At 38.3% G+C, this 12366-nt stretch overlaps 1 protein-coding gene across 1 annotated transcript in view; it reads left to right on the forward strand.

Moving 5' to 3' along the window:
• LOC145989730 (cell adhesion molecule Dscam1-like) overlaps positions 1 to 12366 on the forward strand; it is a 505150-nt gene that overhangs the window by 386060 nt on the left and 106724 nt on the right. The window contains exons 4-5 of the mRNA XM_083125004.1: positions 3787 to 3926; positions 9302 to 9419. Coding sequence (XP_082981130.1) covers positions 3787 to 3926; positions 9302 to 9419 — 258 coding nt within the window. The remainder of the gene's footprint in view (positions 1 to 3786; positions 3927 to 9301; positions 9420 to 12366) is intronic.

Below are 12366 nucleotides of genomic sequence, written 5' to 3' on the forward strand. Positions count from 1 at the left end.
GCGCATGCGTAACAAAACTCATTTCACTGTCGCAGAGAAAAAAAGAGTCCCCCCAATCTGCAACAAATCCGCATTAATATCCGCCTAATTGCCGCATCAAAACGCCATTTTTTACCTTTTGTTGACAATATTAAAGGCGCGAAATGTGGCCGTGGTGCAGCAGTGGACATATTTCACGACCGATTGGAAAGTAGGTCGGGTCAGTGCTGCCAGGTCGTGCGGAAGGTATTAATATGGGAACACTTACAAATGTATATATCTTTGGCTAATTCCTATGTTTTCTTTCTTGTTTGAAAGAACAGAAAGTGTTAGATTTACTGTGAATGATGTGAAAGATGTTTAAGAAATATTAATTTGTGCATAATTCCAAAGAATATGAAAGATAAAGGAAGCCGATGTAGTTATTGGAAATATTAAAGTTCTCATACAAATATAATGTTTGGTTTTTGTTATTTACTATCGCTTTTCTTCTAGTTTTGGCTAATCGCGACAACGAGGGTGAGTGATGATATGATGAAACTGATAAAGGGACACTCACAAAGAACACCCATGCCCAAGCCGGGATTCGAACCCGGATCCCTAGCGTCGTAGCGCGCTGCGTTAACCACTCCGCCACGGAGGTGAGCATTAATAGAATGCGAACATAGGCACGTGCAATATAATTCTGAACACCAAGTCGCAGTGTACTTTAAAATTTACTTTACAAGGAAATATGCAGTCATGTGGAGTCTTGCATGCACAAATTAATGTAAAATAGTGTCTTCCGGATGACGTAATGGTGACGTCGATGGCTTTTAATGAAGTTATCCCATTAAAATTTCGGTAACCACCAAACGTCTCTAATTCTTTTATTTTCGTATTTTTAACATTGATACTTACATATTCTGCATTCGTAAGGATTCTTCTATTTCGCGTTTCGTTTTTTGCAGAAAAATAATCTCAATTTTCGAAATATGGAGTATTTTTATTTTCTTCGCTTTTGCTTGCGTTACACGCGATATGGCGGAGAAATCTTGACTAGCGTAGTCCATGATCAGTGGTCATGCAGTGTTGCGACCTTCTTCATAGCAAAATATCTAGGTACTAGTATGGAGAATACGTAAGTATGAATGTGGAAAATACGAAAATAAGGGAATTAGAGACGTTTGGTGGTTACTGAAATTTTAATGATATGGATAACAACATAGGCCTTTAGCCTAAAAATAAACTTCAGTCCGCTGACGTCAGAACGCAAGGTAGCAAGAGTGTTGTGCGATAAGTGATTGAAATAAAACAAAGCAACTGAAACCATTGGCGCGTGGATAGGTTAGTAGGGCCACGCAAAGGTTTCAATAGTGAAAAAGATAGCCCCACGAACCATTGGCGCTAGCCCCACGAACCATTGGCGCGTGGATAGGTTAGTAGGGCCACGCAAAGGTTTCAATAGTTAAAAATATAGCCCCACGGACCATTGGCGCGTGGATAGGTTAGTAGAGCCACGCAAAGGTTTCAATAGTTAAAAATATAGCCCCACGAACCATTGGCGCTAGCCCCACAAACCACTGGCGCGTGGATAGGTTAGTAGGGCCACGCAAAGGTTTCAATAGTGAAAAAGATAGCCCCACGAACCATTGGCGCTAGCCCCACAAACCATTGGCGCTAGCCCCACGAACCATTGGCGCGTGGATAGGTTAGTAGGGCCACGCAAAGGTTTCAATAGTTAAAAATTGGTTTCGAAAAAAATATTCGTAGCCCCACACACCATTCTCGGATAGCCCCACGAACCATTGGCGCTAGTCCCACGAACGATTCACGGATAGCCCCACGAACCATTCACGGATAGCCCCACGAACCATTCACGGATAGCCCCACGAACCATTCATAAATAGCCCCACAAACGATTCACGGATAGCCCCACGAACCATTCATGGATAGCCCCAAGAACCATTCACAGATAGCCCCACGAACCATTCACGGATAGCCCCACGAACCATACATAAATAGCCCACGAACCATTCATAAATAGCCTTAGAGATACTGGGCGAAAGGGGGGGGTTATAGCCCCCATCAACCTCACATTGAGCACGCCACTGATCCTGTGCACGTCATGTTGTCGCAAGTTCGTAATCAGAAATGATGAACAGTAACTCTCGTTTATTTACGTTCTAGAACTGTTACACAGTTACAAAACCGCGTATTTGGAAACACTGACCGGTTGTTACGTCATGAAACGCTCGCAAATATTTGGTTCACGTAGTAGACGGACATCAAGGGAACAGCTTTCGTGCATTGGAGTGACATTAATGTCGAAAATTACATGATTTACCGGCAAAAAAATTTCAACGAGGTGAAAACAAACTTCCAAGACCTTCCTAAAGTATAAATAAACCCATTTCGGTAAGTACTTTCTCCTGTAAAATTGAAGAAATACGTTTTGGGGATACGAAAATTTTACCGTTATCCCTGGCTCGATAACCAGTAGAGGCACAGTGATTCGGATTCCACTTAAAACTGCAGGTTCAGTCCCGATGAGCCTATCTGCACATAAAGTGAACAGAAATGTAATGTAACTATAATAAGAGCTAATATAGAAGATACTAGGCATATTACGTATGCGGTTTATCTTATGAATCACAAACTTACATGTTAAAAAAGACAACGTTTTATGGAAATTCCTTCACGGTCACTGCTACCAGAGCATGGAACGACCTCCTCAATGGCATAAGAAACTCTTCTTCCCTCGGCCAATTCAAATCAAAATTAAGAAATCATCTTCTGGAGTCACCTTACCAGTACTGAAATGAAAACAGGGAAATAAAATTAAACCTTCGTGTAAACTGGTAGGACCAACACCCACCGACTTTTGCTGTAATTTGAGTATGTGTGTATGTGTGTTTTATGTGTATTTTTTTACTTTTCTTAGTGTGTGTGTGTGTTATTTGTTTTTATTTTTTTGCGTGTTTTTCTTTTCTTTTTTCTTGTGTTCTTCTTTTTTTTGGAATCTTAATATTCTTAGTTTTTTATTATTTATTTTTTCTGGTATCTTAATGTTTTTAGTTTTCATATATTTCACAAACAGTTAGCTATAAAAATCAATTTATAAAATGTAAAGTAGAAATGGTTAAGTGGAGGAAAAGGCTTGTGCCTTAACTTCACCATCCAAAACAAGGAATAAATAAATATAATAAGCTGGAGAGTGGAGATTCTTGTAAAACATTAAAAAAAAGACAAGATATGAGAACAAACTTAAAACAGAAAGCATAACATAATAAAGAAGAAACAAGAATAAGATTATGAGGACATGGAAGAAAGCATTAAATAGACCAGAAGAGCAAAAGTGATGAGGAACAAAAAGAAAAATGAAATAAAATTATGGGATACGGAAATAAATTGGGTAGAATCATGGAACAAAAGAGGAGGAATGGTAGAGAGACAGAATAGATTTGAGTTTTGCTTTACAACAAAAAAAATAATGAAAATACTTATAATCGGGGGGCCAAGGTGCCAAAACTGGGGAGGGGGCAGAGACAGTATATTTCCCTTTGTATATAAGATTTAGCATAGTGCAGGTCCTAATCGCCGCCACTGCATCTGTGTATATGAATCTACAATTCTCTGTTTTGTATACATGATTGAATATTTGTATAACTTGTTTATGAAACAATCCGTACTGGTATTTGATGAAATGGAATTGCATAAATTCGATGCCATTTCGTTTTTTATCACTTCTGCATTTTAACAATGGGACAATAACTATGGAAACGACATTCACTACAAGAATGAATAATTTGTTGTTGTTGTTTCTAGGTTTACGGTAACGTCTTCGGGAGCTTTGCACATTCGAGACATCTCGCCAGAAGACGGGTATGCTAGGTTCTCGTGCCAGACGATGCATCGACTGACAGGCGAAAGACGGCCAAGTCTTCCCGGGCAAATCGTCGTTACAGGTGAGTTCTCCTGACTTTCACAATTTTGACTGAATTATACGTAGGCTATTATGTTACGACCGCGCTCGGTTCATGCCCAAACTCTGACGGGCTTACTGTCAAAAACCGCACAGTCACATTAGGTTGGTACTGTCAGACACTGGTAGGAAATATCGGCACAAGGCTTATTGTTAAGCTTCCTTTAGGCCAAGGAAGAGACTTACTACGATGATTATAGATGTAGATAGGGACAAAAAAAGAGACAGTGATGAGGGGGATATAGTATGGGTAGAAAAACAGAGAGAGATAATGGAACAGATGGACACAAAGTGGGAGACAGTTTGAGATTGAAGCAAGAGAGAAAGGGGAAGGGAAAATTTAGGTAGAGACAGAAAGAAGAGAGAGAAAAGGGTATAAACGAAATAAATAAGTGAAGAGACAGTAGAGGACAAAATTAAGAACAGTGAGGATAACAGATTGAAACCGAAAGAGAGTGATGAAGGAACAATATAAGTACACAGAGAAAGGTGTGTGGAGAAATGTAGGTAGAGAATGGATGAGGGGATTATGAGAGGATATAATATAGTTAGAGACAAAGAGAGAGAGAGAGATAGAGTGATGGAAGAAAGAATGAAAGAAGTAAACAGACAGATTGAGACAAAGTGAAGGACCGTGAAGGTAAGAGATTCAAGCAGAGACTGTGATGAAGGAAAATATAGGTAGAGAAAGAAATAGAGTAATGAGATTGAAGTACAGTTAAGACAGAAAGAGAGAGATATATAATGAGGACAATGAGAAAGACAGATGGAGACAAAGTGAAGGCCAGTCAGAGTAAGAAAATGGCAGGGAAGAAGTATGGGGTAGGGGAAATATAGGGAGATGCAAAGGAATAAGTGGAAGAAAATATAGGCAGAGAAAGGAAGAATGGAGAAAGAGGAAAGAGACAAAGTAAAAAAGATGGAAGCAGAAAGAGATAGTAATGAAAATAACATATAGGTAGCGAAAGAAAGGGAGAGTGATGAGAGGAAAAAATAGACACAAAATGAGAGGGAAGCAGGAAATAACGAAGTAGAGAGAGATGGACACAAAGTGATGGGCATGAAGAGTAAGAAATTGAAGAGAGAATGTAAGCAAAATAGGCGAAGGGAGAAAAAAGTGAAACAGAATTAAGAATGATGATTGAAGTAGAGGAGAAGAAAGAAAGATAAAGATGGAAAGAGACTATAATATATAGGATAATGGGAAGAACGAAATAGGTGGGATAAGATGGGAGAAAAAGAGTAGCAGGGAAATTTAAAAAGAGAGTGAGAAAGAAAAGAGAGAGGAAGAGGAGAGAGGGAGACAGAGGGGATTGAGATAGAGGAATTATCAGAAACACAGAACAAACGACGCATTCAGCCTTTGGAGTCAGTCGCTGCAATAAATTTCTCGCCAACGCAATGGCTATACGCGGCAAAAAAAGTCACTTCTGAATTGAGAGCTTACAAAAAAAAAACACATATGGTTGTTTCTCTGTCATGGGGAAATAAAACGGTAAAAGAAATTATGCAAAATCTGATTGGAAGGGAGATTTCCATATTCCACATCAGCTATATTCCGTAGCGCAATGTGGTTCTCTGTACTTGCTATTTCATTGCCTTAACAAAAAATAGCACCATTTTGCAAATAGCTTTGTGAACACAAAATAGAAAAGAATGGAGTGTGTTTCCCTAATAGGGTTCTTGTTTCAATTTTATTGTAGTAAAATCTAATTCTTTCCCAAAAATAGTGTTTCTCCAAAATAATATAATTTCAGTAGCAAAACAACGGCTTTAACGCAGGTCTAGAAACATGTATATTACAAACATTGTATTCATTACATTATTCAAATTGAATTCTTCACATGATATCCGACATTTGTGGAGGTGATGTGATCAGCACCACGCTCCGGCCGCCCATACCCCCTTCGGGTTTCCCCAGGTACGCTTTTATTAAAGGCTGTGCGAATTCCAGAGCAGTTTCAGGTAGATATATATTGCTTGAGAAAAATCCCCGAAATCGCCCAGCCAGGGAATCGAACCCGCTTCACCCACATGGCAGTCAGACGCCATACGAGCTGGACCATAGGCTCAATTCTTTCATCTTTCTCTCACCCTCTGTCTCTGTTATTTAACTCTCTGTATCTCCCTTTCTTCTTCAGTGCCTATGAATGTGGACATATATGACACAATAAAATTATTTCTTATTTTGATAAGGATGCCAAATCGACCCTTTCTAATAGAAAGATGTTGGAAAGGGCATAAAACAAGGATTTCCAGAAATGTAGGATTTGCACAGTGCCAATTCAAAGCACGATTTATGTGCTATGAGTGAATATATTTTTCTTTTACGCCAGAACTGTAAAACACAAGGGTCGCTTGTGCAGTATAGCCTATATATTTATTATTTTGAGTCGCAACTTTTCAACTTCTGCAACTTTTTGAATAGTCGTGACGTTGAGGATGAATGATATATATATGAAACTGATGGAGAGATCGTGGCACGCAACCCCTTCGGCCACCGAAACAATCCTGGGAGACTTGTTATCACGTAACACAATGTAAATTATTCTCATCGGTATGTTCGTGTGTACATGCGAATCGCCAATTGATTTGAAGCGACACGTGAAGTAACGTGTTTGCCATTGGAACAAGACTATTAGTCTCAGGGATTTAAATCACACACACACACACACACACACGATTGGATATTCTATCTACTTATACTGATTTAATTCTGTGTCACATTGTAATAGCATCACAATAAAGTTATGGAAATATTTGGAAAGAAGAAAATACTGCGATACAACAAATTTAAAGTTTTGTCCATCTGTAAGGTAGAGATTATCATTTGCATAATTCTACACTGCCAAATCAATTAATATTACATACACATTTCAACCATAGTTAGTATTCTGTATCAGAGCCTTTAAACTTTATCCAAACGTCCGTAGTTTAATTTTATTGAATAAAATATGACGTCATGTTTCAAATGTTTTACGAGCAAAGAATTGTTGATATCGGTAAACAAATTAGAACGGAATATTAGAAATATAGATTTTACAAATCCCTCACAATTAAACAACCAGGTCATGAGTTTGCGATACTATTTTGTTTTTAAACCACATATCATATTTAATTACCGAAGTGCACCATAAAAGCTGATAACAAAATCCAATAATGTACCTAGGTATATGTACATATGAATGCTTGATACTGTACTCGAATTTCAAAGGAAATATTCAACATTACTTTTCTGTGCGCTGGAGTTTTGTGCCAAACTCTCGGAAGAAACAAGTCAGAATTTCCTTGGATTTGAACCAGAAGGAAATCTTGTTTTCCTAGTTATGGCCCTTTCTTTGGAAATGCAAATATACCAACTTATTTATGGTCCAGAGGTAGCGAGTTTCTGAGTCTTTTGCAAAATTTGCTTTGCTAAATTGAGTGTACGCTGGTAATAATAATAATGCATGTGAGACGTTGTTAAGGTTTTGTTCAGTTTAACCACTTTGTCTTTTTTGTGTTTGGTAATGCACTTCTCTATACGATATGATTACGAAAGCTAATGTGGAACTCATGAATTGTGAGTATGAAAGTCTAGGGGTGAAACAAAGGGCAAGAGGCACTTACCCTCATCTGTTCTATTGTGTTATTTCAATCAAGCATAACAGTGTGAAGGTTTAACGAAAGAATCGATTTCCGTGGCGAAGTGGTTAGCGTAACTCTATAGAAGCCATGCATGCTACCTTCAAGTGCTATAGCTATGTCATCTAATCATCAATTAAACTCGTCGTCGTGATTAAAGTAGAGCGCTATAAAAGCGGCGTAAATGACTGATAACGCTCTTACTTGTAACGGCATGTTTCATATCAATAGTGTACTCAATGGAGAAGCAAATAGTGTTGCAGCTCTCTCAAAACCCTCAGCTAAAACATTGTATGAACATAATTTAGCTGTTATACACAGTTTATGGGATTACGCATAACATATATATATATATATGTATGTATGTATGTATGTTTACATATAACAACACATGCCTAAGATCGGTAGCGGCGATTGGATGCTAAAACTGGTGAGGAAGGACAGTTTACTTTTTTCTTGGTCGACAAGGCTTACCATTAAGAGGTTAGAGAGGTAAAATTTATTACATAAAATTATTTATATTAAATTACGTAGATTATAATTAGAAATGACATCACGAAAATTTCCTAAAAATATAGGTATTTTGACCAAGAAAGCAAAAACTATACTAACATATTAAATTAAATAATTTATATTAATATTGGTGTTTTAAGTCCACTTTATGCACAGTAAGGCTAATCGGGACTGGACCTACAGTTTAAAGTGGGATCCGAACCACTTGTGCCTCCACCGGGTATCGAACCCGGGACCCCTCGATTACAAGGTAATGACGCTACCACTGCGCCATGGGGGAGGCCCTATATTAATATTAACATACGTAATTATATATATATATACAGGGTAATTCAAAATGAATGGTACAAATTTACACAGTTATTGGCATTACTATTTATGACAGAAAATCAGACAAGGCATCAATATAAAGAAGAACTCGCAGTTGTAACTTTGGCAAATATTTCGGAAGGGTGAAACATTTTCATTACTACCGAAAAGCATGCAGAAATGTCTTTGCACCATTGTGATTGATAGCCCCAATACACAATACGCCTTCTACTGGTCATTAGCCATTTTGCGACACTGGCGAGCCTGGTGGAGCATGAGCTAAGCAGAATAAGCCCACTAAGTGGGAATAAAACTTCCAGAGTTTTTCTTTATATTGAGGCCTTGTCTGATTTTCTATCATAAAAAGTAACGTCATAATATCTGTGTAAAGTTGTATCATTCATTTTGAATTACCCTGTATAACCCCAAAGTATAAACATCGTATTTCAAAGGTGAAATTCAGGAAATATGCATATGTAACCTGCATAATGGTATTTTATAATGAAATTTATATGCTAACAATAATGCTTGTAAAAATTGGTTGAGCTTACGAGCATAATCAAATATCTAACCAAAGAGACCAAATTTGCAATGACATAACAGTGATAATATGGAAATTGATATGAATCAATGTGATCAACAATACTTCTATAGTGTTCAAGAAGGGTTTGTTTGAGTTGAATGGCATTGTTACGTTATTTATATTTGTTGTGATACAAGTTTGTATCCAGGAAACCATATATTACGATTGCAAAGAAAGATGCTTTTGATGACATTAGATAAGTGTAAAATACGAAACTAATTTATCAGGTAAGCTATTCGTTAATCTTTTGTAGTTAGCTAAATTCTGTTATCAGTTCACAACACTTATGTGTGGATTAACAGGAAATATGTCTATATTTTTATCAACAGAACCTCAGGGAAGTGTCCGACCGAGGATAGATAATACAGCTCCAAACGTTTACGCGAGAGCGGACAACGCGGCTGACCTGGTCTGTGCAGCGCAGGGCTACCCACCCCCTACATACAAGTAAGTACAGCTACGTTATTGATACTACAGGGTGGCTCAATAAGTCACTTAACACCCCCAGTACAAGGCCACTGCGGCATGGAATTTGAAATTGGCGATGACCAATCGTTATCTGGCCAAGGGGGAACCACATTGACGCCACCCACACGGTCGGCGGCCATCTTGATGTCCGCCATCTTGAATTCAACTTCAGAATTTTAAATGGGAAGGGGGTGATATGATATATCAAATCAGGCTAGAATTTCACGAGAAATGGAATGGTGAAGGTTTTTTCGACGTATCTTTAACCAGTAAAAAGTTATGACTGAATTTTTGTACCAATTTGCTCCTTTTCGAGGTGTTAGAAAAATGCCTTAAAATTTCTTTAGCGCTTCGGTAATGCATCGAGATCAAAGTGACGTCTATGGAGAGACGTTCGCATGCCATTGCACATTATTTTAATCGGATACATCCATGAAGAGCTGTGCATTATGAATGGTTGTCGCGAACAATTTACAGTGTGACGCTTCCATTGAATTAAAAGTCCTTCACAGTGACAAGGCTAATGTTTATGTTCATAAAGAAATTCATAAACAGAATATGCTACCCTTGTCATCTGATAACTAACTTTGGACAAGAACTGGTTCATAACGTTCCCATAAGTGTTCTGGTGTTCTTCCCTATTGAAAAAACTCTGTAAAAAGTACCTTCTTCCATAAGCAAGGATGAAAAAAACTGTTTATTTGACAAATCCAAGTAGCCCTAAGCATTTAAGGTTCTGTTGATGAAAAATTGACTAACCATTCGTGTTCCACACAGCACGCCACACCATTAACTTACCAACTCTAACCATTCAGCTTTGATCTGTCGAAAATGGGTTATCAGATAAAAATCATCGAATGTTCTGTTTATGAACTTCCTTATGAACATAAACATTAGCCTTTTCACTGTGAAGGACTTTTAATTCAATGGAAGCGTCACACTGTAAATTGTTCGCGACAACCATTCATAATGCATAATGTGCAATGGCATGTGAACGTCTCTCCATAGACGTCACTTTGATCTCGATGCATTACCGATGCGCTTAACAAATTTTAAGGCATTTTTCTAACACCTCGAAAAGGAGCAAATTTGTACAAGAATTCAGTCATAACTTTTTACTGGTTAAAGATACGTCGAAAACACCTTCACTATTGCATTTCTCGTGAAATTCTAGCCCATTTTGATATATCGCACGACCCCCTTCCCATTTAAATTTCTGAAGTTGAATTCAAGATGGTGGACAGCAAGATGGTCATCACCATTTCCATGTTGCGCGCTGCAGTGGCCCTGTACTGGGGGTGTTAAGTGACTTATTGAGCCACCCTGTAAATTCTTCTAATAAACCTATTCTTCTAAAATCGGCGATTCAAGGTCAAAACGCTGCTGCTCCACCATGTGTATGTTCTCTCTCATCCCACCGGACACAATAGCGTAGATATAGTGTTGCCAGTGATGTAGAAATGATTCTAACTTGGTCTGGATTGATTTTACTCATTGTCCTGCATAAAAGGTATTGATAAATAGGTGATGTACTCTAGAACTAATAGGGGAAAGAGACTTCTCGAGTCTATGGATATTATTTCTTCCTGCAAAAGTGACTTATGTTTGCACTTGATCTAATGGTCAAAATATTAATTGTTCTTTAAAATGTGCTCGCAATTTTCAAGAAAATTTTCCCAAAAATAAAAAAAAGGAATCGTTTCTCTAAGAGATCGCTACCCCTGGAGTATTAATGGTAGATTGTCTGATATGTAATTTTTTTTCAGTTTTTCTCACACAGTCCTAAATCATATTTTCTTCCATTGCAGTTCGCACTCTTTCCTCGGAATCCAATAAATATTTCCCAATTAATTACAATATAATTGGCATTTCATATAACAAAAGCTTGTGGTAATTCAAAAGTGTTTGCCTATATTTCATTGATGTTAAAATATGAACTATATGTTGGCCTGGGCATGGATGTTTGTGAGTGTCCACTCATCAATTTCGTCATATCATCACTCATCCCCATCTTCGCAAATTAGCCAATAGTGACACAAGTAGGGAAGTAAAATAAAGCAAATCAAAATCAAATCATAACTATATGTTTCTATGTATATATTCTCTGTCTCTGGAGTGAGCATGGCCGCGCGTAACGACAGCGAAAGAGAGAAAGCGAGTTGGCGGAGCAAAACAGTGATTAATTCCTCAAAATACGTTTTTAATTATAGATCTTTCCTTGATGTATAGCAAACTCTACTACAACACGTTCTACTAGCTTCAGAGTAGTTTCTGATGAAATTGCGAAAGCAAAACCCATTTTACGCAGTCTTCAACTACGAACAGTATAGAACTGTCAATGTCCACTAGCCGACTATATTTAGTGAATGGCCCATAAGTGGCCGCGGTGGCTCTGTCGGTAACGCGTCTGACTACCACGCTAAAGGTCCCGAGTTCGATCCCCGGCCGGTTCAAATCCGGGAACTTTTCTAACGTTGGAAGCTGCTCCGGCGCCCACCCAGCGTCGAATAACATGGGTACCTGGAGGAAACCCTTTGGGGTAAAGGCGGTCAGGGGTGTGATGCTGATCACATCACCCCCACTCACGACCGGATCAAGAAAGTGTGGGGCGTTACCCCCACACACCCTATACGCCTTCATGGCGTGGTGCTAAGCACAGGGAGCACTTTACTTTTTTTCCATAAGATTTCAAAAGCGGTGAATTCCAGTTAACCACTATTCCATTATGTTGAATTTACAAGATTTTGGTGGGAAAATATGAGATTGGCAACATTGATCAGAAGGAAAGACGGTAACGTTTGTTAACCAATGGCTAATAGTGGCTGGAAATGAGAGCTTGAAGTATGTGACCTTGAACCGCCGATAGAAAAGTTACATATTACGATAAGCTGATTTCTTCCTGCGTATTGCAATGCAGGAGGAGCAC

The sequence above is a fragment of the Lepisma saccharinum genome, chromosome 7 (assembly GCF_977018435.1).
Source record: "Lepisma saccharinum chromosome 7, izLepSacc3.1, whole genome shotgun sequence".
NCBI lineage: Eukaryota > Metazoa > Arthropoda > Insecta > Zygentoma > Lepismatidae > Lepisma > Lepisma saccharinum.